The sequence below is a fragment of the Sciurus vulgaris genome (assembly GCF_902686455.1).
Source record: "Sciurus vulgaris genome assembly, chromosome: 6".
NCBI lineage: Eukaryota > Metazoa > Chordata > Mammalia > Rodentia > Sciuridae > Sciurus > Sciurus vulgaris.
The window spans coordinates 19,550,940-19,578,924 of record NC_136466.1 but is presented as its reverse complement, the minus strand read 5'-3'; the positions used below and the strand labels follow the sequence as shown (position 1 = coordinate 19,578,924).

Here is a 27,985-nt window from a genome sequence, read left to right as displayed (position 1 = left end):
GGCTTTTGCACTTAATTCTCTGCAATGACCTTTGCTCTTCACCCCCCACACCCCCACGGTTGAGGTCTTAGGTGAAACTTCCATCCTCTCAGGTGTAATATCCTATTAACTGACTTCCTCGAATGTGGTCTGTCCTTCCAGACCGCAAATTCCTTGAAGGCAGGAGCTGGGCTTGTCCTTGTCCCCTAGTTCATCCTTGCTGACTATTGCAGTGTTGTGTATATCGGCTCTCAACTGATACTTGAATGAATGAATGAATGAAAAGAGGTCCTCAGGTCAATCTGGGGCTGAGGGTGGGCTTCCAGGAGAGGAGTAGTCAGGTTACAGTTTTAGACTGGAAGTACTGCTTCTAATTCTTACAAGTTCTCTGGTTTGTGTCACTTTCACCGTGGGTCAAAGGTGTTCGTGATACTTTCAGCCTTGGGAAGGTTATGGACTTCTGTAAGATAACAACTGAGGTATCAAATAGGGGCTTGAATAGGGGCTTGGATGAATGAGTGAATGTCAAGGAGGATAAATAAAGCATTATTAGAACCAGTGATAATGATATAAAGAATAACAAGAACATCTGACAGGCAATTATGGAAAACCATTTTTATTTTTTTTCTTCTAAAAATGATATATTTCCAGCTGATCAATGAAAGATCACACATGTATAAAAATGTACTAAGTACAATCACTGGCATTATGTTACAGAGGAATACTTGTTACACGTTCCCTCTGAGTAAGATGGTGCATTGGCTTGTCACAGTTGGTTTGGTTTATAAAGAGTGGCAATAGGAGATGACCAGTTGTACCACTTGATCCAATTTCCCAGGTAGAACTTTGTGAAAATGGGAAAGGCCTGGGTAAACTTGGATGGTTGGTCATGCAAAGGAAACGGCAGCGGCAGAGTACCTGGTATAGTTGGGTATTTAGGTTGAGGTATTGGACGTTTTTCAACTTTGCTGTCGCCCCCCTTTTCCCCTTATCTCCGAAGTAAGAATCCCTTGTGTTATTACTGAGGGCATTACTTCTTTCCAAGGACCTCCCAGTGAATTTCAGCTTGATTCTTATGCTGACCTGGGCTGTAGGACAGTTCTAACCCAATATGCAAGTGTGGTATCTTCCTTCAAGGCACCTGGATCCCAAAGAATCTAGAGGCAGAGCAAAGACTCAAACCTGGATCTCTGGAGGCCACTGTGCTTTTTTTTTTAATTAATTAATTTATTTTTTAAAGATTCCTTCCTGAATCTTTCAGCTATTAGCACTAGGCAGAATCATGGGGAAAGGGAGATCCCCGAGGGCCAGGCCTTGACCCATCTCACTTGGAACAACTGAAATCCTTACTGCTCTGCCTGGTGTGTTTTTTCCGTCTCTCCATAGCAATCTCCATGTCAGGTGCCCTCGAGCACCTAACTGCTGGCCATGCAGTATCCTGATATGGTAGAGACGGTGATGTTGGCTTCAGGATGATGCCCAAATGGCACCTTAAGTCCAGGTTTTCCAAGAGGATGGTCAGCTCAGTCTGCCAATGGCAACTTGATTGTTGAGCTCTTTTTGGGGTGTCTTTGCTAGAAGTTACTTAAGTGATAGGTCAATTCATGACTCGTGGCTATGACTCTCCGACTCCAGGATTAGCCAGATTTGCCACTCTCATTGCATCCCCTGGTGTACTTATCACCTAACCTGCAGGTTCTAGATTAAGGTGGGGGTGGGGCTCCATAACCCACCCTGGCTTATCTTAAAAGACCCAGCATAGGCTAGCACTACCCACAGTGAACTTTTTCTTGACGGCATGTGAGAATTCTATATTTTGTCATCCATTCTTTTATTTCAACACTGTTTTGAGCTCTTCTTGTATGTCTTTTAGCATTTATGACCTCTGGGGATACAAAGTATATGCAAACCTTCTTTTTCCTATGAAGTGAGACTTCCTTCGACTCTCCTTAGTTTAATTGAAGCAATGTCATTCATACAGGTGGTAATATTCTTGGGACAAGCTGAATGAGTGTGGCTTTAACACTAGCCCTATCCTTTAAGATGTCATTGTTTAGAGCTGCTCTATTATATGGGTCTGGGAGCAGATAGGTTAGGATCTCCTGATTTTTGAAGTTTCCTATTCTAAGAGCTGAATGAGGATGAGAAATTTTATTTTAAATAAATAAGTAGTTTAAAGAAAAGAGTGCTGTTTATATCCTCTTGGAAGATTTCTCAGATGGTGGCACCTGTGGTCTGTTAGCTAGAAGAAGAGCCCCTGGTACACCTGTTACTTGAGCATGAACAGTCTTCCTGTTTCTTACACTAGGTGTGACCCTACAGTCTTCAGAAGCATCTGTGGAACTGAGTTTAAATGGAGTTTTCATCTTTAGATTGGCTTTTCTTTGGCTTAGAGACAGAAAGCAGAGCCAGCTCTTCGTGAAGAGATGTTAACCTTGACTTGGCCATCAAGATAAAGCCCTTGTGTGCACAGGTCTCATCTGAGACTTCAACTCTTGACACTGAGGCATGAGGTGATGGTTTGACAAACCCAGTACGTTCCTGAGCTCTTGCCTGGATTAGTAGACTTCTTGGAATCTGGGAAATCTGTGGCCCAATTGCTTTTGGTTCTAGGCTTCACTTATCTAGAAGATCATAAGGAATATGTGGGCTAAAAAAATTGAGGAATTCAGTGCAATAGAAATATAGCCTACTTATAAAAACTGTCGTTTGCAGTACATGCTGCCTAGCAGCAGAAGAAAATCAGAGGGGGGCTGGCTTTTCAGTCCTTCTTTGTCGACTTCCCTGGAACCAGCAGTTCCTTTAAGGAAGTCAAGTCTGGTAGGTAGCAAAGTATAAGGCTGGCCCATTCTTCCCTCTATGAGGAGGAAGGGTCAAGGGATACTTGGGCCAGTGATCGAGTGGCCTCTTTTGAGTCTGTATGAATATCTGCAGTCCCCTCATATGGTCAGTGAGCTCTGGGATCTACGATGGCCGCCTCTAGTCAAGTGCTGGGACACATCATTCTGTCCCCGGGAGTAGGTTTCAGGAGCCAATGCCTTATTTGGCCCCAGAAGATGCTCCCCAGATGACAGGTGAGCGGAGGAGTCCCCTGAGCATGTGCCATCCCTCCCACACTGTCTGCTGCTTTTCTGTCCACGGAGCACCCAGTCCTCCATGTGTTTCCGCTTGGGAGGAATGGAGCTCTTTGGGGGGCTGGTTCTGAAGTCCTGCTCTGGGACAGGTGGCACTGGACCATGGGTGGGCTGACCCACTCCAGGAACAGGGGTGGGTCTCCGTTTACTTCTCCAGTTCTGGATTTCCAGGTTTCTTTTATCCATGGGCAGTGTGTCAATTTTCTGAGCTTTTGAGATAGGAGACTTCCCATAAGTTCCTTGGAGAGACAGGAAAAAGTATCTGATGGGAAATAAAAGAAGAAATACATTTTTGTTGACTTCTTGATTTTCAGCATTGAAAGGGGTGTTAGACTCCTAACTTCCCACATAGAGCAAGGTCTTTATTGCACTTCTGACTGATGGTTATCAAATCTAAGCTTGGACACATGTGGTATCGAGGAACACAACAGAATAGTTGACATTTTGTATATACCAGGACTATTCTAAGTGTTTGAATATTAGCTCATTCTCCCTACAATTCATGTGGTTGGTACGGTCATGTGCCACATAAGGATGATTCAATCAAAGTGGAGCAGGTACTGTTGTGGTCCTATAAGATTTTATCACTTAGGAATATAGCCAGCTTGGTTTATGTATACGATGTTTACTCTACAATGAAACCATCTAAGGATGTACTTCTTAGAATGTAGCCCTGTCTTTAGGCGGCACATGACTATACATTTTTCCCCTTTTGTGTATGGATGAGGAAGCTGGTATTGAGAGACTCAGTGATTTATCTGGAGCCATACGGTGGTCAACTCTGGTCAGAACCGAGCACTTTGAATCCAGAGTGAGTGTGTCCTGCCTGCCACATGCAAGGCAGTACATTCTGTTTGGGGGCCACTTTAATTCAGGCAAATGTAATTGACTTGTAATGCCAACACTTTGTGGAACTTAAGTCATTTTAAAATACATCTTATTTTCTAGAATCTGTGTACCATGCTGAATTGAAAGCATTACTGTAGTATCACCATTTGCCAAAATGAAAAAACTGAGGCCCCAAGTGATGAGTTGAGATTTCCAAGTTCTGGGAAGTTGAGAACTCTATTGGCTAACCCAGGGTTCCTTTCTTCCTGCCGAGCTGCATGCAGCCTGTGGTGGACTGTGGAATTCGGTGTCTCCATCTGTAGCTAGAATTTTCTCCCTGTTCCAAATTTAGGCAAGGGAAGGTGTGAGGAGGGAAATAAACCTAGGTGGTGTGTGGGAGCAGACACCAGCTCATGACACGGGCCATTCACATCCCCTCCTGGGTGTCAGATTCTCTCTCTAAAAAACAATCCATCTGGCCCAGAGGACAGCTAGGGCCTTTTCCAAAGATAATCTTTCTTGAAAAAATTCATTTTTCAATTCTTTGAAATTCTTTGAAGCAGAGAGAGGCTCCCAGTCTTCTAGTTAGTCTAAGTTAGTCTTCTAACTGCAGGGTGACCCCACAGTGGGCAAGGGGTTTCTGAAGACAACCCATGGAACCAGATAACTCTTTTCTCATTGTTTCTCACCTCACCTGAGGTCACAGGGGGCCATATATGCACATCAGGAAAGCATTAGCTGCTTACCTGGAAATAAGAATTTCAGTCTGAACCTGTCCCAAACTGCCCCCTTTCTCTTTCATCCATTTAGCAACACACACTTCAAGTTCCCACAATAGGCTAGGTCCCACTAGGCTAAGCTCTGCATAAGCCAGAGACTTCCTCTCATGTCACACATGAATCTGGCTCTACCTGGGGGTGAGGAGGAGGCAAGAGGATGTGGAGCACCTGATCTGGTCTGAAGACCTTCCTCAGGGAGGACCCACGTAAGCAGAGGACTGCACAGAAGGTAGGCCAGCAAAGGGGCGAGGGCCAGAAGCCAAGCATATTGGCCCAAGTGTGGAGAGCTGGCACAGAGCCGGTGAGAACCATGGCCCATGTTTTGGTTTTCAAGCTTCATTGTAAAGGTCTTAAAACCCTGGGAGAGTGATAAATGGGTGACGTGAGCACACTTGGATACAGTGACAATGCACAGTAGACCCAACAGGAGACCCTTGCAGTAATTTGGAGTGAAGGGGCATGGCCCACCCATGGCGGCAGCTATGAAAATGAAAAAGCAGGAAGAGCTGAGACACGTGCACGAGACGAAGCTGCCAGGTCTCAGTGCTAGTCAAGATATGCACATGAGGACCCGGAGGGTCGTGGGTGACTCCCATGGGTCTGCTCTGGTCCCAGGTGGTTGGCTTTTACTGGAAGGAACTTGGAAGAGACCCAGGTTTCTAGGTTGGTTGGTGGTGGAGGGTGGAATTATGAATTAGAGATGTTGCCAGGTGTCCTTAGTATGCCCAGGGGAGGTGAAGAATAGGGATCTTGAAAGATGCATCCGGAATTCAGAAGAGAAGTCTCTGTTGGTGATTTAGAGTGGAGATTCATCTGCTAAAAGTGATTTTAAATCCACAATGGCAATCACTGATTTTGGCAAGAAGAGAAGGGAACTTAGAATAGGATTGACATACAACACTAAAGAGAAGAGTCAGCAAAAGAAAGAAGGAAAAATCCCAATAGTGTGTGGAGTCCCTGAAGCCAAGGAAAGAGGATCCAGGGACTGCTACCTTCTATTGTAGCTAAATGTAAGAGGCACATTTAAGGTATATATGTCATTTGCTTTTCTTTTATCTGAACTTACATGCATCTATAGTTTGTAGTTCAAGGGAATTTGTCCTGTGCTTTTATGCTGGTTGAAATAACTAGGTTGGAAAGGTCATGGTTAATGGGCTAATTAGCACAAGCTTGGAGAGTGAAAATCAATCTCCATTATGATAAATGCAACTTACAACTTTCAGTGAACAAGTTGTTTTTCTACAGGTGAATAATAACTGTTCCAAATCAATAGTCCTTCCAACTATTAAAATCATCCTTTCACTTCAGAGGAAATCTCTTTGCCTTTCTTAATAAATACTAAGAAATTCAATTTTATTTTGATAGGTTAAATCCTTGCTTATTCTATATGTGTCAGGGTAACTAGCAAGTGAATATTTGCTGCATTTCCCCCACTTGTCCTTCATCTGTTCAACAGGCTGTCAGGAGGGGTGCCTTTCTTTTCAAGATACACGTCAGCAGTCACTGTACACGTTTTAAGGATCTTCATTAAACTGACGTGCCAGTCTTATGTTCCGGCTCCAAGTATATTTTTTAGTTAGACAGAGATAAAGAATGTAGGGCTTGTAAAGTTTGCTTTCCACACCCCACAGCGTTCAGTGCTTGGTCCATGGTGATCATAATTGTATTTAATCTCAAAAGAAAGTGACAAGAGTACTTAACCCTCATATTTGATACCCTTTTCCGACCAGGGCAGGATTGTCATAGCTCCTTTCCTCAGCCATTATGGGTAAGAAGGGGTAGGGTGAGAACTATGTCCCTGAGGCTCGTGCTGCTTAATTGCTCCCCACTCTACTCTCAGGGCTCACTATGGATACCAGCCACTTGTACTATGGTCAGATTCATGTCCAAATCCTCCACTGGATTATGGACTTCTTAAGGTTCCTGTTCTATGCATGTTTGTTCCTTTATTTATCTGAGTGCAGATATGAAGTGTTAGGTGATGGTTAGAGAAACAGATTGTGGTGGACTATGTGAGAGAGAGACTTGTGTCATCCTGCAGAAGGTGGATGATGTCACAGAGCTTCTGGAAATCGTCAAGTCTGATAAGATAACAAAGGCTGAAGGGGTTTGGTAATGGGAAGGCCATTCCAAATAGAAGGCGCTCCAAGAGAAAGGGCAAGGGGTGGATGGAGCCTGGGACCAGTAGCGGGGTACAAGCAGCTTGTTGGTGCAGAACTTACACAAGCCCTTTGGAGAGGACATCATGCCACAGGCTCCAGATGCTTGGACAGAGAACTACAGGATGTTTGCCCAGCTGGATTTCCATCTGGCTTGGGTCCTATGGCTTTCTATGTCCCTAATTTTGTGAATGGAAATGTTTCTTCTGTACCTTTTATATATTGGATGCTTGTAAATTGCTTTTTATTTTACAGGAGCTCAAATGCGAGATTGCTTTGGGCCTCAAAGACTTTGGACTTGAACTTTGAGCAATCTTGGGACTGTTGAGACTAAAGGAATTTTTGGAAATGGACAAAAAGTATTTTTCCTTGTGAGATGGTTGTGAGCTTTTGGGGGCCAGGGGTGGAATATTATGTTTTAGATGTGAGGTGTCCCACAAAAACTCACATGTGAGATAATGCAGGAAGGCTCAGAGGAGAAATGATTGGGTTTTAAGAGTCTTAATCAGTGAATTATGAATATTGCTTATTAAGGAGAAACTGGCAGTTCTAGCTGGGGAGTAACCCCAGTGCTCAGACCTTGGAAGAAGAGCTGCAACTGGTGTGAGGAAGCAGACGAGGTAGAACGTGGGGTCCGAGAGCTGGTTCTCCATCACCCAGTAGGGATTGGTGGGACTGTTGCAGGTAACACAGGTGGCGTTGTACAGCAGGGAGACCACAAAGTACATCAGGAAGCTGCCCAGCAGGACAAGCCCATGGACAATGGTCTGTGGAGGGAAAGAAGAAAGCACTTTTGAGGGTATAGGTTGGATTTCGGGCCCTGTGGTTGAACTACTTGGCTAACTTCATTTTAACTTCTTTGAAATGTATTGCACAAATGAAAAACTATAATGATCCATTCAACTGGTTTTTTTTTTTTTTTTTTTTTTAAAGCAAATATTCATGTTGTCATTAACCCAGGGTCCTCCAAATCTGTTTCTCCTGACATTGGTGATGACTGCCCAACCATCCCTGGTAGCTTTACCACTTACCTGTTTCCTCTGTGGCCAGTTTTTAAATGTTGAATAAACAGGAATGCTTTGTGTTAATTTTCCCCCTTTTTTCCCCTCAATATTACATTTGTGTGAGGAGTCCATTTCTTCCACATGTGGCAGTAATTTATTCACTTTGATAGTGCAGTGCTCTGTTGTCTAGTCTTACTGTCTTGTTTGTGCTGCTGCTTTTCTGTTCTTGACTTTCAAACATAGTGACATTTTGCATAATTTTATTTTCTCTCTTTACTATTTTGAAAATCACATATACCATTTTTATTTTTATTTTATTTTTTCAGTGATTACAAGTAACAATCGATCTTACTGGAGTTTAGAGTATACAGCTACTTTTCCCTTCTGGATTATGAAGTGCTTTGGAGCACTTTAACTCCTTTTACCTCCTTGCATTTGTGCTATCACAGCTGTCTATTTTAATAGTAATCAGTGTTTAATGTGATCAATATTCATTAAGATTTACTTGTGTATTGACCAATATCCATTCTTCTTGAACCTTTCCATCTGAAATCTCTTTCCTTTTGTACATCCTGTAATGTGGACTTGTGTCAGAGTCTGAGGGTGATATGCTCTCTACTGTATTTCATTCTCATTCTTGAAAGATTTTTGAATATAGAATACTTGTTTGGCAGAATTTTCAGCATCTTATAGCTAGCATTCCACTGTCCTCTGGCTTCCATTGTTGCTATTGCGAAATTAGCAATCTTTTGTCTGTTTTTCCTTAAATGGAAATGTTTCTTAAAAATCTGTCTGCTTGTATGATTTTTTTTTTTGTCTTTGGCATTCTATAATTTCCTTATAATAAGTGTGAATTGTTATTTTTTTTTTTTTTTTGGTTTTGCTTGTTTGCTGATCTTCTTACATCTGTGGATTAATATCTTTCAATCACTTCTGCAAAATTCTCAAGTTACTGTCTTTTCAAATATTGCTCATTTCATTTTCTTTCTGGGATTATTATCAAATGTATATTAAGTATTTTTTTCAGATATCATTAATATCTCTTCTATAATTTTCATTATTTTTTCTTCTATATTCTGGATAATTTCTTTTGAACAATTCACTAAATACCCCTTAGCTGTATCTCATCTGCCATGAAGTTAACCATTACAATTATAGTTACTACAGTCTTTACAAGTAAATCCTCCATGTGATCTCTTTTCAAATCTACTAGGTTTCTTGGAATAGTTTCCCAATCTCTACAGATATTTTAAAGCTTGTTCTTTACTGTGTTTAAGGAAATAGTGTTTGTCACTTACATCTGATAATTTTGTATCTATTTGCTTCTTTATTCTAATTGGTTCTGGTTTCTTTGTGAGATTGGTCATTTTAGAATTATTTTAGGATTATTTCAGCCTTTGGAGGAGGAAGGTACCTTTCTCTAGAGAGGGCATGTGTGGTTCAGTGCCATCAGATCACTTCAAGTGTAATTCATGGGTTGATATTTGGCTCACCCAGGTGCTGTGAACCTGGGCCGCAAATCTATGTGAGGACAGCCCCTGGTCACACTTTCCAAGGACAGGTTCTTTATGCTCATCCTCTCTACTGTTTAGCTTGGGAGAAGGATACAGTCAGGTGTACCTATTCTTCCCCTTAAAGTGTAGCCTCCAGGATCTCAATGTAATGTGATATGCTATTAGACTCCTGCTCTAAGAGCCTGTGTTTTAATTTTTGAGTCTTCCACTCAAAGTTCATATTTAGGCAGGGCCACAAGTATCCCCAAGGAAACAGGTGATGGCTCAGCTTACTTCTGCAGACTCCCTCTTTCCCTGAGGTTTCGGTCTTGACTATCCTGTCAGCTGTGAGCTTATTGTTCTTTCAAAGAGTTTTCCTTAAAAAAATTATCCAGTATTTTATGTTTTCAGTGTGGGCAGTGATCCAAAAAATAGCCTCGTTTCTGGAAAAGGAAGCTAACTTCCTTTTTTTTCTTTTTAAATTACACAAAATTGTACATCGTTATCATGTACATGTTTTGAAATATGTATACATTGTGGGACAGCTAATTTGAGCTAGTTAACATATGCAGTACCTCACATACTGATCATATTTTTGCATGTGGTGAGAATACTTAAACTCTTAAAAACTTTCAACAATGAGACATTCTTATTAACTATAGTTATCATGTTATACAATAGATCTTTTGAACTCCTAACTGAAATTATTTAGCTAAGTTTTACAATTGCTTTGAATTTGTCATGTACTGTTTTGAGAAATGTATACATTGTGGAAAGACTGTAGAGATAATTAACAGATGCCTTATCTTACATGCTTGAGGTTGAGAATACTTAAAATCTTTTATGGATTTTTCAAGAATATAGTAGTCATGTGGTATAATAGTTCCTTTGAACCATTCATCCTATTCAATTGAGGTATTTATCTAACTTTTATGATAGCTTGGGTGAGGACTGTGAAAACTGGCACAGCTACTAAAATTGTTTTATTTCTAACTTAGGAAGAAATAGATAACCCCCTGATTCAGAAAGGAGATTCAGAAATGGGCTGGGGTTGTGGCTCAGTGGTACATCACTTGTCTGGCATGTGTGAGACACTGGGTTTGATTCTCAGCATCACATATAAGTAAATAAATAAATAAAGGCCCATCAACAACTTAAAAATAAATACTAAAAGAATTAAAAGGAGATAAATGATTTCAGTAACTGACTCCTTTACAAACAAGGACCAGTAACTTTTGGGGCATCTGTTCTAGAGCTGCATTAGATGGACAGTTATTTCCCCATTTTTTTAAAAAACTATTTTGAAACAGGGTCTAGCTAAGTTATTCAAGCTGGCCTTGAACTTGCAATCTGCCTGCCTCAGACTCCAGAGTAGCTGGATTATGGGCATGTGCCACTGTGCCCAGTTTGTATTTCCCTCTTTTTAAAGCAGATGGATGCAGTATTTTCAGAAAGAGGGCTAAGTGACTGCAGAGGATATAGAAGTTTTAGTCTTATCACCCATTTAATATACAGTTGAGGTTTGATTATACTTTTGAAAGTTTTGAAAATTTAAACATAATGGTTAAGAGGGTCATAGAGTTTCTTTAGGAAAATATCTTGGATTGGCAACAAATACACGTAAAAATGTTCAACATCGCTGGCAATTAGAGAAATACAAATTAAAGCTTCACTGGCAATCAGAATGGCAATTATCAAGAAAACAAGCAACGATAAATGTTGGCAAGGATGTGGAGGAAAAGGTACACTCATACATTGCTGGTGGGACTGCAAATTGGTGCAACAATTATGGAAAGAAGTATGTAGATTCCTCAGAAAATGTGGACTGGAACCACCATTTGACCCAGTTATCCCACTCCTTGGTTTATGCCCAAAGGACTTAAAATCAACATACTGCAGTGACACAGGCACATCAATGTTTATAGCAACTCAATTCACAATAGTTAAAATATGGAACAAACCTTGGTGTCCTTCAACGGATGAATGGGTAAAGAAAATGTGAGATATATAATAGATATAATGGAATATTTCTCAGTTTTAAAGAAGAGTGAAATTCTGGCATCTGCTGGTAAATGGAGTTGGAGAATATCATGCTAAGTGAAATAAGCCAAACCCAAAAAACCAAAGGTCATATGTTTTCTCTGATATGCGGATGATAATTCACAATAAAGGAGAGGGGCTAGGGAAGAAGAGAGTTACTTTATATCAGGTAGAGTGGAGTGAAGGGAGGGAAGGAATGATAGAGTGAAACAGACATTATTACCTCAAGTACATATAAGACTGCATGACCGATGTGATCCTACAATGTGTACAAAATGAGATTACACTCCATTTATGTATGATCTATCGAAGTGTATAAATGCATTCTATTGTCATGTACCACTAATTGGAACAAATAAAAATTTTTAAAAATTGTGAAAAATTTCAAGCATACAAAGACTGTCTCAGAGATACAATATATCCCTTGCAAATGACCTCTTTAATATTGAATATAAATTCATTGTTATTTTTATGCATGTTTCATACGTGTGTTTATGGATCCATGTTGATGGTTACTTTTTCCTTTATCATGTATAAATACTATGCTACATGATGTAGTACTCTTGCTGTGTCCTGAAAGTACCCTTTAAAATTTGTATTTTGAAGCCCTAATACCCAGTGGAGATGGGACCTTTGGGAGGTCATTGGAGAGCTGCTCTCATGAGAGGTGTTAGTGTCTTTATAAGAAGAGACTCAAGAAAAATGATCTTTCTTGCTCAGTGATGTGAGAATACAGTTATAAACCTGCATGCCAAATTACTATAAGTCAGGACTGTCTATTTTACTGTACGAATAGACCACAATTACTTATTTTCCTGTTAAGGACAATGCTGGAGCAAACATGCTTGCATATGTCTCCTTATATAAACGAGTAATTTTCAGGGTTCATACATACTTAGAGATGGAATCCTGACACTGTGCATGAGTACTTTAAACTCTTCTAGCTTTCTCATTGCTCTTTAAAGTGGTATATCAGTTTAAAGTCTAACAGATAAGAAAATTTCTTGGTTGCATGTTCTCATCTTTAACACACTACTGATCTGATCCGTCAACATTGTATTTAGAATTTTTTCAAGAATATTTATTAGTAAGATCGTCCCACAATTTTCTTTCTTTGGACTGTCCATACCCATTTTGGTATCAGTGTTATTTTAGCCATTGAAAACAAATTGCTAGAGTTTGTGTCCCTACAAAATTCATATGAAGGAAATTAATACCCAGTGTGGGTCACGAGAGGTAGGATCTTTTGGGAAGTGATTATGTCATAAGTAGTCTGGTCTTAATGACGGATTAGTGCTTTTGTAAAAGAGGTTAATGGCAGAGCTTCAGTGTCTTTTGCCCTTCTACTACATGAGAACAGTGTTCAGCCCCTTTTGCCTCCTCTTCTCCAGGGATGCAGCAAGAAGGCGCCATCTTGAAAGCAGAGAGCAGCTCTCACCAGACACTGAAACTGCCGGGATCACGATCTCAGACTTCCAGCCTCTAGAGGTGTGAGAAATTTCTATTCCTTGGAAATTACCTCCTTTCAGGTATGTTGTTCTAGTGGCATAAATGGACTAGAACATCTTTCCCTATTTTCTATTCCATGAAGAATTTGATATAAAAGATTGTTTCTTATAAATTCACACTCAAATTCATTTTTGTAATCCTTTAAATTTGATGTTTCTGGGGACAGGATTTGGATTATTTTTATTTGCTGAGTAACCTTGACTGTTATTGTACATTTTACATTTAAATAGATTAAAAAAATAATTTAAAAACAGGTATTATCATTTTCATTCCAAGTTTTGTTTTAGTGTCTTCTCTTGAAACCAGAGTTTAGTTTTCATTGCATTTTTGAAGAGCTCACTTTGATCTTAAAAGATTTTTTTCTTCTATTTTCTTTGGTATACATGGTAATTTTATATTCCTGGATGTGAATTCTTATTTGTTTCCCATTTTGTTTTTAATAATAAAAAACTGTAGTTGCATTGCACAAGTCTGCCAATGTTGTATTTTTACAGTCATTTGTAAGAAGACTATTATAATTTCCAGTATCATTTGATTTTTTTTTAACCTCATGAGTTGGCATACTTGGAAATTCCAAAATGTACTTCTATCTTTGGTTTGGTCACCTGCTACTTGCTTGTTTTTAGTTCAAATGCTATTTTGTTCAAGACCATGATCCTAGTAATCTATCAGATTCTTTTGTGATTCAAAATTTGGTCTTTTTCAAATCATCTGTTTGGAAAAAAAAATGTATACTTGCTATTTGGAACAGGATTTTACATATTAGATAAAATAATTTATTCAAAGCTTATATATTCTGTTTATTTGATCCATGCCAGTTTCTGATATAGCTGCATAAAAAGGTCATGCTATGATTGTGAATTTGTTCATTTGCCTTATATTTGCTCAGGAAAAAAAAAATGTGTGAGAGAGAAAGAAAATTGAAGCCATTAACATTGACTAAGAATACTGATACATTTGGATTTTTTGGAACACATTTTGTATTTTGTATTTGCTATCATTTTCTCTGCTCTTTTTTCCTTCTCATTCCTTTAGTTATTAACGTTACATTTTTGGACTTTTATGAAAAGATGTATAGTTAAATGTTTATTTCTATCTCCTAGGCATGATGGATTTAGCATAAATTAATTACTCAGCCCTTCTTTACCATCATGGTATTTCCTAAAGTTCTAGTTTTTATACTTTTTGATGTTCTTGCTAAAGTGGGTTCTTTCTTTTAATGAGGATCTGTGGGTGATAAACTTCAGTTAATCTAAAAATGTCATTTATTTTGGCTTACTCTTTTCCACATGTACTAATTATACTAATGGGGTTCACTGTGATATTTCCATATATACATATGGCATAGCTGTTTAGTTTCCTTCAAGTCTTTTTTAAAAAATTGAAAGTTTGTATTAGAGAATTAGTTTCACATAATATTGGGGTTTATTTTGACATACATGAAAGAAATATAATTTGTTCCACTTCAGTCCCCAGTATTTCTTCTACTGTTCTTCCTTCTATTCATTTGTAGGTTTTAAAAAGTGAGTGCTTCTTCATAAAGGTGAAATTCACTGTGGTATATTCATATAGGTATGGTTCCTCTCTATCCCCTACCTCTACTTCACTGATCTCCCTTTATCCATATTTTGCTCTAGCCTCTGCATCTGAGAGAAAATATCTGACCTTGATTTTTCTGGGACTGGTTTATTTCACTTTCATGATCTGTAGTTCTGTCTGTTTATTGGTGAATGTCATAGTTTCATTCTTTGTGGCTCAGTATAACTCCATGGTGTGTGTGTGTGTGTGGAGACACACACACACACACACACACACACACACACACACACACGCCACGTTTTCTTAATCCATTCATCTGTTGATGGGTACATGAGCTAATTCCATGACTTGGCTATTGTGAATTGTGCTGCTATAAACATGGATGTGCTTGAATCACTTAGTATGCGGTTGAATCTATTGTTTGCTGGTGGCTTTTGTCCAGGTACCTTGTCCATAGTCTCTGGTGGACTTTAAGATCATCTCTGTCTCACATTGTGCAGTTCCCCTCTAATACATCCAGGTGATCGAGACAGATTTATTCCGATTTTCATTCACAACGATCGGCACTTCAAACGCTGCTTCGTCACATTCTCTCCTTATCTTCTGCTGAGACACCTGTTATGTGCATGCTGGAGCAATCATTCCAGCCACCATCATGCTCAACTCCTTTTTCTTACTTGTGTGGCATTCTGGATGAGGTCCCATTACTACCGTCCAGTTTGGTAGTTTACCTTTAGCCAGTGTCTGATCTAGAGAGGATCCCATAAATTGTACTATTAGTGGCATTTTTTCATTTCCAAGAGTTCTAAATATTTAGCTTGACTCAGTTCCTAGTATCCCATGCTCACGATTCTGACAAGACTGTAACCCCACATAGCTTTTTTCTTTGGTACTGGGGATTGAACTCAGGGGGCACTTGACCACTGAGCCACATCCCCAGCCCTATTTTATATTTTATTTAGATATAGCTTTTTATTGCCATATTTCCTGGTAGTAGTGGGGATCAAACCCATGGGCCTTTTACCATGGAGAAACATCCCTATTCCCACTCCCCTTTTTATTTCAAATTTGAGACAGGGTCTTGCTAAGTTGCCCAGGCTGGCCTCAAACTTGGGATCCTCCTGCCTCATTCACTGAGATGACAGGTATGTGCCACCATGCTTGCTCATTGTCATATCTTCTGTAGTTTTGCTTTCTTGATTTGGGGAGGTGGGACCCAGTAGCAAATGGAACTCCAGTCTCCCCTACACCATGGGGGCCAGACTCTAGTACCATCATCCATGTCTTATTCTGACTCCTAGAAACCTGGCAGTTTGAGCCTGTCTGGAATCTGACCTCTGCCCCAGTATGTTGCGGGCTCTTCTGGTGAGGTGGTTCATGAAGAAATATAAGCCTGGTGTCTTTTAGGTTTTCGCACTTTGTTTGGTCATTGGCATGCATTGGGGTACAAGGGGTTTTCAAAATGGGAACCCTGTGATCTAGCATCTCCCTTGGTGGTTTTAACAGCCAGTGCCTGTGGTTTGGCCCATAGTAGGAGGTGAGGTGGTAAGTTCTACTGCAGAACCCAGAAACAGGGTGAGCCTACTTGGGGAGTAGATTTCCAAATTTTTAATATTAATGCTTTCAGAAAGAGCCATTTCCATGTGATTAAGGACAAATCTTTCTGTATTATGGTCTCCATGTACCATTCAATTTTATCTATTCACATTATTGACAAAGTGGTTAGATTGCCTGGAGTCAGATTGCCAGGGCTCCAAACCTGCTTGTCTTCAACTGTTTGGGGCCAATTTCTTGGCCCTGTTGTACCTTTTGTAAACTTATTATTGACTTGAATTCAATGAAGAAGCTGGAATTCCTCTTTAGATATCAAAATGTGATATTTGGACTTGCTTGAGTATTGGTGACCTGAAGGCAGTTTCCAATCTTGCACCCTGAAATTTAATGAGAAAGAGTCCTCCCTAACGTAACTCGGGGTGTTCAGCCTAACTTGTCCCTGTCTCTATATCACTCCTGAACTTTGTATTAATGTTATCTATTCTCGCAAATAATGCTGATCCTGTTTTGTGTGTGTGAGTTTTATCATCCTGGCTAGATGACCAGAAAATGGGGGCTAGGAACTGTATCTTCTTCACCATTTCCAGCCCCTTCCAGGTGGGACACAGCTAGGAGCTCAATGTGCAGTTGATGGAATGGATTAACGACAGAGTGAAACACCTGGGGAATCTGAACGTAGGCTTCAGGGATATGCTTTTGAACTAGAGGCTCTGGGACGCTCACCCATGTCTTCATTTCCATTGCCTGGTGCAAGAGGATTGTAATGAGGGAGATGGTGTTGATTGGCGTCCCAAAGGTAAAGACATCAATATCGGAGTCTTTGTAGGTCTGCAGAGGAGGAAAAGATGGGCATTGTCAGATGTGCCTGTGGATATAAAGCTTTGCCTTCGATACAGTGATTACAAAGCATCAATGAAGGCAGGTGTCAAGGTGGGGAGTGAACAGGGAGAGAAGATATCCAGTTGCTGTCCACATGGAACTGACCCAAGGAACAGAGATGAGCAATGAGGTGATAGAACTAAATTACTTAGAAACATGTTTGCCAGAGGAAGTCAGGATGAGGGTTGTAAAACCACTGAGTGAACAAAGGATTTATTGAGCATTCACCAGGCTCTGGGCTAAGGACACTTTTCATATCCACCTTCAAGGAGTTTATAGGCCATTAGCCTGGGTAGATGTGGTACAGTTTAAGGGCATGAGTGAAATAATAGAGGGAATGACTGGGAACACAAAAGAGAGGATATGACAGCAAAGATAAGAGGGGAATGCAGTCCAGGCAAAGATCAGGAGTGGGGTGAACAGGGCGGGTTAGGAGCACTCCCGAGTCCTGTGTGGTGGGTCTGTTGAGCATATGGCAGGTACAGAGATGAGGCAGGAAAGGCCAGCGGAGCCTCGCCAGGGGGTATCACAAGCCAGGAAATTTGGAAAAAAGCAGAAGTTGCTAGTTGTGAAAAAATCTGAGCTCAAAGGCTCAGAGTAAGCACCATGGATTACTTTAGAGGCAATGACCCCTATTCTGGCTCCCCCTCGCCCTGTTCAGGAAGAACACACTATTTAAAATCAGAAACCAAATTGAGATGGGATTGGTATCCCTTGTTATCTTTGCAATTGCTGTTCACTTAAAATAATGTAGTATCTCTTCTTGCTGCCTTGACTTTGGAAGCACAAATCAATTCAAATACCTTCCATAATCAGGTAGGAAGCAGCAAATGAGCAAAGAAGTCCAGGTATCAGGCAAAGGGGAAGGGTGGGGGCTCTGGCAAATCAGAGAGCACTTTTCCCTCTAAGCAGAGCTGCGAGTCTAAATTTTTGCCATAAGGGAATGATGATAACTTTTGGTTTATTGATAGCTACCAGATCCTAAAATGTTGGGATAAAATGTTCTACTTTTTCAAACAGCTGGTGGGAGATGATCTACAACCACCAGCTTGGAACCTGTCTGAAACATCCAAAAAGATACCCGTAGTCTGGAATTTCATAAAACCAGTACCAATTGCAGGCTGTAATTTATGTGTCTAAAATGACTTACCAAGTAGGGGAAGAAGAAGCAGACAAGGCTCTGGTAGAACGCATCCGCCATGGAAATCCAGAAAGCCGACAGGTTATAGTTCTGCCAGGGAAGACACCTGCGGTTACACCACAACGCAGAACTTTTCCTTCTAAGCAGCTGCCTTGGGGGAGGCTAGGGACGATCTACCACTTGCACCAGCTCTCAGCCACAATAGATTGGAAATGGCACAGGCTCTCAAGACCACAGTTCAAGTCTCGGCTCTGTCACATACATGTGACCTTGTGCAAATAGTGGAACTTGAGCAACGTTTCTTTTTTCCATAAAATGTGTTAGAAGTGACACCGTTTCTTTGGGGTTCAGAGGACTAAATGCCACTGTGCCTGGGTCTCTAGTTAGAGTTCAGTTTCTTGATTGTTATACACCTGGTACATCAGAGGGTCTTAAGCTTCCGGGGGGCTTCTGAAATGAAGAGCCAGAGTGCAGCCCGGGGTCATGGGCAGCCCAGAGACGGCTCCGCTGCTTCAGAGATGAGCCTTCGCTCTTTCTGGGAACAGTAGAAATTTTTGTGGTTTGTTTTTACTATATTTTCTTTGAATTGCAGGTACTCATAAAGTTCTGCAGCTGACACGCCCCCAGATGGGTAACCTAGCAGAGTCACGATATAACTGTGCTGCCCCCAGACACACGCATGCTCCTCGGCCTACTGTGTCACTTTCTGCTCCTTTCTCTGGGTTAGGACTGGGTTTGATTCATTGTTGTTTGTCCACAAAAAAAAAAAAAAAATTGGCTCTCAAACACCACATCTGGCTTTGCCTATCCCAGGTGCACAGGTACCATATTTACAGGTGTTTCAAAGTCTCTTTCCCAGAGGTCTCTTTCCCTTCGAAGCTGCCAGGGTCCCCTGTCTGCACCCAGCCTCCTTGCCCATTTCTGGGCTGGTTTGACCAGTGGCTCTTCAGGACTTCTTCAGTCTGTTTGATTCCAGAAAGTTCTAGGCCAAGTTATCTGGAGTTCTATGTTTTTCCCTGAACAAGGTGAAGTACAAGTACTCATTTCTGAGTATCTTAGTGGTAACCAAACTAGCTGTGAGTCCCCAGGTTTCTCAAGCGAGGGACTATGGTTGGCGCAGGTTGCTCACGAGTTCACGCGTTGGAAGCGTGTTGCTCAGCGTGGTGACGTGGGGGCAGGGCCTCGGGAGATGGTCAGGCCACTGTGGGGGCTGCCTGCGATAGCATTAATGCCGGGCTCTCAGTGAGTTCCCCGAGAGCGGGCTGTTATCAAAGAGCACGACCGCCCTGTTGAACCGTGGCTTCCCAGCTCACGGTGCCTGCTCTCATCCTCCCAGGTTCCCACCCTGGTGCCGTCGCCATGTTGTGCTGCAGCCAAGGGCCGAACAGATAAGGCTCCTGAAAAGGAGTGTGTACATCACCCGGCCCCGGGTATTTTGTTATAGCAACAGGAAACACTGGGCTTGGGGGATCTTTTTATATGTCCTCTCCCCTTCAACCAGGGCAGCCCCATTAATATGCCACTTTTTATAATTAAGTTATTAAAATACTCACTGCTCCAACACCCTCAGCAGCATATGAAGTACAGCTCAGGAATGGGGACAGGAGTTACTTAGTTGCATGGGAGTTAAGTGGCAGAACAGTGGACAGAATGCAGGGCTTGTGACCCCAGCTAGCACTGTCGTCAAGGGCTGTGTCAGTGGCCAGGGAAAAGCCGAGGCCCCCTCCTCCTGCCTGAGCTCCTTACCTCAGAGTTCTGGCCACTCTTGTAGAGCTCGGGCAGCCCCAGCAGTGTTTCTGCAGAGACGTCTTTATCCAGGACTCCGAAGATGATGGGCGGCAGGGAAGTGAAGAAGAGGTTGAAGAATATCATCTGCCAGTAATCGATCATGGTGGAGCCCGAGAAACCACAGAAGAACTGGTACCAGAAGAGCAGGTTGACGTAGCACTGCGGGCAGAGCGGGCAGCTTTGTGAGAGAGGTCCCTGCATGCGCTGGTCGTCACCTGCTGCTTCAGAGCTCCAAGTCACCTGGGCTCCTGGAGCATGAATTCCCTCATTGGTAGCTGCTGCCAACACCCCTGCTGCTATTAATGTTCTCCAGGATGTTTGGGGAGCTTCCCCAGTAAAGTGAGTATGCAGTGGTGGTTAAGAGCAGAGGTTTTGGAGGCAGGCCTGGTTTTAAGTCCCCCAGTTTGTCACTAGCTGTGTGACCTTGTGCAAACCGCTTAACCTTTCCGAATATCATTTTGTCCTCTGTCAAGGCCATGCATGTGATAAATATATGGCAGCAGCATGGGAAATATTATCCAGCCATAAAGATTGATAATATGTCATTTGCAGAGAAATGGATGGAATTGGAGAATATCATGCTAAGTGAAATAAGCCAATCCCCAAAAACCAAAGGCTGGATGTTTTCCCTGATAAGTGGATGATGATATATAATGGGGGTGGGGGGATGGGGGGGGTGAGAGAAAATGGAGGAACTTGAGATTATGTAGAGGGAAATGAGAGGGAGGAGGGGGATGAAAAATGGTGGAATGAGACAGACATCGTTACCCTATGTACATGTATGATTACACTAATGATATGAATCTACATCATGCACAACCGTAGAAACGAAAGAATCAAAACACAGTCTGTAAAAATTAAAAAGATAATTAAAAAAAATGAATGTCTCAGAGGAAAGGGTGATAGACTGAACCAGAAGCCTGGTGGAAGGTGATCTCATGAGAAGGTTTACCATTTGGGATTCTCCTAAAGGTCTTTAACTCAGAAGGAGACTGAATATAGCTTCATTTTTTTCTAAAACTCTTTTCCACTCAAGATGTCCCTACCTGGAGATGGGGTGGATCTCCATTATTGTGGGTCACATTGTGAAGTGATTCGGTGACCGAACCAAAGTCACATAGCAGCTGGTCCTGGAGGTAGCTCCACAGAACCAAAAAGTTCTATTCCTGAGGCACGCTGACATGGTCTTCTGAGAAGTCATTCAGCAGATTTGTATTCAAACTAGAATCCTCATTTCAAAACTGCTGGGCCAGTGTTATTTTAAAGAGGCTGTCATTATTAATATGTTAATACTATCATTTGCTCTAAAACCAGTTGTAACTATTTGAGCTTCTACATGTGTTGTGTGATATGCCTTATACATAGCACTATATCAGCATAGCACTATATTAGATGTACAACATACATTATAATTTATCCTGATAAACATATAAAAGTATTGCCAATAGCCTATGTTAAATTAATATAACATGGATAGCCACAGTGGCAATACTATTGGCCCCAGTCTGCAGATGAGGCTGAGATGCTCAGTTGCCCTTGGACCAAGGTGAGAGCTGGAAAGTGGTACAATGAGCACCTGCATTTTCAAGCCTCTCTTTACCCAACCTCTTTTGGTCCAATTTTTGGTTTATACAATGAGATTCTTCTGGACATCTATGGTCTGCAAAGCAGGAAAGATGGATTATCTGACCCCTTGTAGAATGTAGATAGCAGGCCTCCTGTGGGCAGGGGCCAACGCTGACCTGATCCTGCCCTGTTCCCATGGCCCAGCACTGTTCTGACATAGTGTGGACATTCAGAACTTACAGAATGGGTGAAGCAAATATTTGTTTTCTTGTTCTAACACTCATCCTGGAGTTTTGACAGCACTGAGTGCTTGCTTCCTCCCGAGGCCCTGGTAGGATCTTGCCTATTTGCCGCTTCCTGCGTCTAGCTGGAATCCTTGCATCTCCCAGGGAGCATCTCAATAGCAGCATGGCTGAGATCGAATGCCTGCTTTCCCTCCCAAGAAGCTACAGTGCAGTAATTAATTCATTGTTCAAATTTCAGAGCAGGCAGTGTTTTAATCCCCTCTGAAATTGGTTTCGGATGTGGAAGTCATAGTTCTCCACCCTCTAATTGCAGCGGGGAGATAATGTGGCACCCGTGTCGCAATTTCAAGCATGGCATTGGGCTAGAAATAAATATCATTTAAGCTTTGAAAGCGCGGCTGGCTGGAAACGTTTCCTTTTCTGTTTCACAAATTTAATGCAAAGAAGAGGCTGTGCTTATTCAAAAGAGTGTTTCCTTTGGATGCAAAAAAAAAAAAAAAAAAAAAAAAAAAAAAAAAAAAAAAAAAAAAAACCCAAAAAACAGGCATTTTGAATTCTAAGTAAATAGTCTTTCATACTCGGAGTGAGTTTTGAGTCAAATGGAGTGACTTGTTTGAATAGACTTGCTGAGATAATATTCCATCCAGTTGATCGAATTTACATGATTATATTTTTGTCATGCTGTTTATTTACATATGCATTGAACTTTGCACAGAAAGGTTTGTTCCTGAGCTGGGGTGATGGTGTCAGAGCCTGAAAGGAGGACTGGGAAAATGGAGCAACAAGGAAAAACAATTCCACAGCTGCTGCTTTGTCTAATGTTTCTCTTCCATCTTTCTTATGCGAAGAGGAATCTGATTCTATTTGGAGACTTTTGGGGATTATTCAAAGGTCCTTGAACTCGGTAATGAAAAACTCAGGACGTGTTCCCTCCATTAGTACAAAAACCTTCTGACTGCTCCCTGTGCCCACAGAGCACTACAGTCACCTTGTACTAGTTGTGGGGAAACTGAGGCTTAGTGAAGTGACTTTTTCAAGGTCACCTGACATATTACACCCAGATGATCTGTCTTCCCCAAACATCTCTGCAGATACATATTTCATTGAGGGTCCTGCCCTCTTGGAACCCACTGGAGGAAGCCTGGTGCTCCTCAAGGGATGTGCAGGTTGAAGCCATGGGCCCTGGTCTTATGCTGTCCCAAGGCATGGCGTGCAGATCTTGAATTGCGATGTCACTATTTGGAGAGAGAAATCTAAGGTGTGAGTCAGACTAGGTGTTCTTCAATTCCTTTTTCCTTGCAATCAGAAAATAAATCTCATGATATTCAACTCCCAGAGTAATAATAGCTATGATAGAAAATAATGGCTAACCTTAGAGTTATTACTACATGCCAATCAATTATATACAAGATTTCATTTGCTCTACACAGCACAAACTATGGTTTGGATGTGTTCTTTAGAGGCCCATGCATGAGAAGATTGGTGGTGATGTGATGGAAGTCTGTGGAGTCTGTGGGAGGAAGTGAGGTCATGGGGGTATGCTCTTGAAGGATATGTAAGGACCCCAGCTCTTCCTCTCCTCCTCTAGCTTCCTGGTTGCTATTTGCTGAACAGCATCCTCTGCCATGTGTTCCTGCCATGATATACTGCCTTATCACAGGCCCAAAAGCAGTTGGCTGAACATCCATGGCTTGAAACCTTCAAAACTATTAGCAGAAATAAAACTTTCCTCCATATAAGTTGACTATCTCAGGTATTTTGTCATAGTGACAGAAAACTGACTAACACAGCACATATATTTGAATAGTACTATTACCATATGCATTTTGCTGATGGTAAGACTCAGACGTAAACCAAATGGGAACAGGATTTGAATCCAATGTGTCAGATTCCAGAATCCATGTTCATAACCACTCATGCTGTACTCTATGCACAATATTGCCTATTGTTAGCTTTATAGAAGTATTAGCCCTTTCTTATCAAAGAGGAAATTATGGCCCAGAGAAGTGAATAGTTTTAGGATCCAAAATCCAGGTCAGTGTTCTCATTTCCTTATTCTGAGATGCTCTGGCCCTGGCAAGGACCCCCAGGGCTGAGGTGGGAGGTTGCCACAGAGCTACTCACCACATTCTTATAGAAAAAGTACACCACCATCCTGGCCAGGCGTGAGTAGCACCAGTGACCATGCACAAGCAGCAGCTTCTTGAGGTGCCGGAAGCGGGAGATGGCAAAGTCACTGGACATGACGGCCTGATGGGGAAGAGTAGAGACATTAGCTTCCATCTGTGGCTACCAAACTCCCAAAGAAATTCCCCTGAGGGCAGTGCTCTGTTCCAGGCCTGAAGTTGGCAGGGTCTGAATCACTCCTTGTCATGATGTGGTCACTCTTGGGGGGATTTTTGGATTCTGACATCCTACTTTCTCCTCTGGGAAATCCAAACCCTCACTAGACTCCACAAAGGGTAACTGGAGGGGACCAATGGTGTAGTCTGTTCCTGTCATCTCCTTTCATTCATCAAATGACCGTTTATTGTGGGTCAGTATGTGGCAGGTGCCATCATAGGGATATGATGGTTAATCACATTAGGGCTTCCATTCAAGTGTTTCGCCAGTTTCTGAGAAGCCTTCAGCATCTCCTGTTGGACAGCAGTGGAACCGGTCACAAATGGAGCTGATGGTTGGCTAGTCCCTCCTTTACGTGGACTTGAAATGTGTCTGTTTGCCCTTGGGATTATTCATAATAAAGTAGTCTAAAGTACTCTTTTAAGAATGAGATTTGAATATTCGTAGTTATAAATCCTGGTATGGATCTTGGTCAGGTTATTTCAGTTCCCTGAGCCTCAGTTTTCTTATCTGAAAAAAATGGAATAATCCCTAGCACAGGACGGTGTTGACCACTCAAATTCAGTGAGGAAATATCTGACAGTGTTGGCAGGTGGGCGACCCTCAAAGGGAAAGCAGAACTGCCCTGTGGCTTCCTGGTCAATGCTCTTTCATCCTTGTAAATTTAGGCAATGCCAAATGTCTGCACTGGAGATGGAAATACAACTGTGGTTCAAAACCACAAAAGAGGGTCTGTTTGAAGGGGGAAGGAGAGCAGTGCGTGTTAGTACGCTTGGTCCAAGCTGAATTTTCAGTGAATAAGGTATGCCGTGAAAGTATACCTAGCAACCGATGGGTCAATCTACCCATCATGACTAAAACAACAATTTAAAGTGTTTCCAAATGCCCTTATGCCTATCATTGCTTATGGAGGGCACTGAAACTTTGGATGTGCATTATAGGGCAGAAGTGTGGAGTCGGAGGAAGGCTTATATTTTGGGTACTATTCAGCTTTAGAGAACAGATATCATGGACTCACTGTAAAAAGTCAATCTCCTTTTCTTACCCTCTGATTTTGAAATGCTGGGCAATAGGAATGTGGTGATAGAGGTCGGGTAGAGCCATGAAAGACCCCTGGTAATTCCATGAGGTTCTGGGGGGACAGTCCCTCCAGTGCTGTAGTGTATTCCTTAAATCTTTAATGTGGAAACAGGAGAGTAGGGGAGAAGCAAGAGCAGCTTTAGGGCACAATACCTGCATGCCTTCCTGTCCAGATATTCCAATTCCAATATCAGCGGCTTGAATCATGCTTACGTCATTTGCTCCATCACCTGAAAGAGAGGTCAGGATGCAGCTTTATTCCTGGTCCAAGTGCTCAGGGACAGCAAAATAGCTCTAAAGTGTTCCCAGGTCAACACAACTGAATCCTTTTAACATTTCCCATAGGAAGTCATTGTTGCAATGTTTGGTCTGAAAGATGTCTATTGTTCCATGGACAAAAAGCCCTACTTTTTTTCTTTATTATCCAACAATATGAAGTCCTCTTTTCTGAACACAATGTGAGGTATTGGGGGATACAACGGTGATCCAGAAAGCCATGGCAGTCTTTTACAGTTGACAAAAAAGTCCTCTGCAAATGTTACAATGGGCTTTACTGTTGAACAAATGGAGAATTTGAACACGTTGGAGACTCACCACCCAGATGGTAAAGAGATGTGGGAGAATTGGAGCTTAGGTCTTTCTGATTCCAGGATCAACACTTTCTTAACTCAGTCTAACTTGGAATAATGGCCAAGTCAAGACAAATGGATTATATGGTAACCAAATCATCAGATTGTTGATGGTGTCCAAGGAGAGAGGAATGACATTGTTTTGTTTCTTGAATATGGGAAATGAGTCTAATCTAATTTTTTTGTTGTTGAAGTACATGTACTTGCATTGAGTTTCCACTCGGTAAACCGAGTTGTTTTAGGATACTGGAGGTCAGTCCACGTTATGTAGATGTGACATTCCTCTGCACCAGGACCACCTGTGATGGTGGAAATGTTCTGTTTCTACCCCATCCAATATAGAATCATGGGCCATGAATGGCTGTTGACATTCTATTTCATTTTAACTTAGTAGCCACATCCAGCTCTCTACTCGACTCTACCTAGTCAGTCTTCCCCTGAAGCATGACTGGCCCCAGTGCTTCACCTTTTAAACCGCAGTTCAGCAAACTAAACTCTGTAAAGGGTCAGACAGTAAATATTTTAGGATTTGTGAGTCAAGAAACAAAATCAAACAAGTATTCTAACTAACTAAAGGCTAGTAGTTTTTTATAACATTTATATTTAAAAATATATAGAAACCACTGTCAGTAGCCACATAAATACATGCTACAGCCTGGATGCCGCCTGCAGTCTATGCTCTGCCAACCCTCTTGTAGACTGTCACTAGTATTCTCCTGATTGCACTTTTTCTAGTAGTTTCTTAGAATAAATGGCAGTAAAGTTGATATTCATCACAGAGGATATGGAATTAACAGAGCAAACGATTCCATTTGGCAACAATGTCTTAAAAATTTTGTCCCTAATATTATCCCCCCATACATTTTTATAATTGTATCAATTACATTTTTAAAAATTTATCACAGGTAGACTTTTTCTCGATAGCACGGCAGTTCATAATTTTGATCCTCCCCACAGCAGAACAAAGCTGACCTTTAACCTCTTCGGGGGGCACACCAGGAGAGGCAGAGGGTGGGACTGTGATACTTCCCGCCTTGCTGGTTTTGTTCCTGTGGCTGTAGGAGGGAAGCCAATCTCTGACCTCAGAGGGTCAGTCCTGGCCATTGCCTTGTGTGCTCTCAATTACAGAAATAACGACTCAGGTACAAAAGTTGCATGCAGTTGCCAAAGCTCTGCTCCCTCTGTAACTTCTCCTTCCCCAGCTTTTAAATTCCAAATTGCTTTTACCTGAAGACCATGAAACACCGTAATATATAATAAGTCTCTTGTTTGAAACACTGGGAAAAAAAATTCTTTTTCCATGCCTGTGTAGGAGGAAGAGAGGCTGGCACCATCTGTAGAAGTGTCCCTTAGTGAAAGCAAAATGTCTGCCCTCCTCTGTGGGGGAGATGTGTCAAGACCCCAGTGGAAGTCAGAAACTGTGGATAGTATCAAGCCCTACATACTAGGTTTTCCCTATGTATAGATACCTATGGTATTTAAAAATTGGGCACAATAAGACATTAACAATAGCTACTGATAGATTGTAGTTAAATAATATACTAAAATAAAAATTATTCAAAATTTTGGAATTATTTCTAGAATTTTCTCTTTGCTCTTTTTGGATCTCAGTTGACTATGGATAACTACAGCCGAGGAAAGTAAAACATGGGTAAGGGAGGTTTGCTGTGATTTGTACAAGCTTGACATTCACTGGCATGGGATCAAACATCAATAAAACAGACTGATCCCCATGTTCCCTGGAAACATTGGTACTGAGGAGGCCACCAGGAGGAACAGTGCTTGGTCCCACGGCAGTGGGTGCCATGGGAATACCAGGGGAAGGAAGGTTAAGCAGCAATGGCAATGGATGGAGTGTTTTTACAGAGGAATCTCCTTGTAGAAAGGCCTAAAAGTGAGAGAGAGGACAAGGCTCATGGAGAATGGTAAGCAGTTTCCTTAGGTTGGAACATGGAGAGCCAACAGACCTGGCAAGGAAGGTGGCCCTGACAAGAGACGTGGCTGCAGAGTTAGTGGTGACCAGGTTTTGAAGACTCTCGTAAACCAAGTCTGGTTGTTGGTGGAGGGTGTTAAGTGAGTGGTTTTTATATCTGTGCTTCAAGATGATTAAAGTTTACATCTCTCAGAGCAATTCTTCAACAACCAGCCAGCCGGCATTGATGGAGGATCTGCTCTGTGCTAGCAATGTATTTAGGAATACACTTACAAAAATAAAACTGAGATGATCTGTTTTTGAAATCTCCTTACCAGACTTCATTGCTTATAAGCCTGAAGTGTTTCCCTGTCCAGAACTGGA

At 41.6% G+C, this 27,985-nt stretch overlaps 1 protein-coding gene across 6 annotated transcripts in view; it reads right to left on the bottom strand.

The window, feature by feature from the left end:
• Positions 1–1,185: 1,185 nt before the first annotated feature.
• Positions 1,186–27,985, bottom strand: part of ATP10B (ATPase phospholipid transporting 10B (putative)) — a 323,628-nt gene continuing 296,828 nt past the window's right edge. For all 6 annotated transcript variants that reach the window (XM_079143825.1, XM_079143823.1, XM_079143824.1 and 3 more), the window contains 7 exons: positions 25,214–25,290; positions 23,762–23,887; positions 19,785–19,985; positions 18,048–18,128; positions 16,742–16,846; positions 7,459–7,646; positions 1,186–3,375 (listed from right to left, as the gene is read on the bottom strand). In XM_079143825.1, the coding sequence (XP_078999951.1) occupies positions 2,919–3,375; positions 7,459–7,646; positions 16,742–16,846; positions 18,048–18,128; positions 19,785–19,985; positions 23,762–23,887; positions 25,214–25,290 (1,235 nt within the window). In that variant the 3' untranslated portion in view covers positions 1,186–2,918. The remainder of the gene's footprint in view (positions 3,376–7,458; positions 7,647–16,741; positions 16,847–18,047; positions 18,129–19,784; positions 19,986–23,761; positions 23,888–25,213; positions 25,291–27,985) is intronic.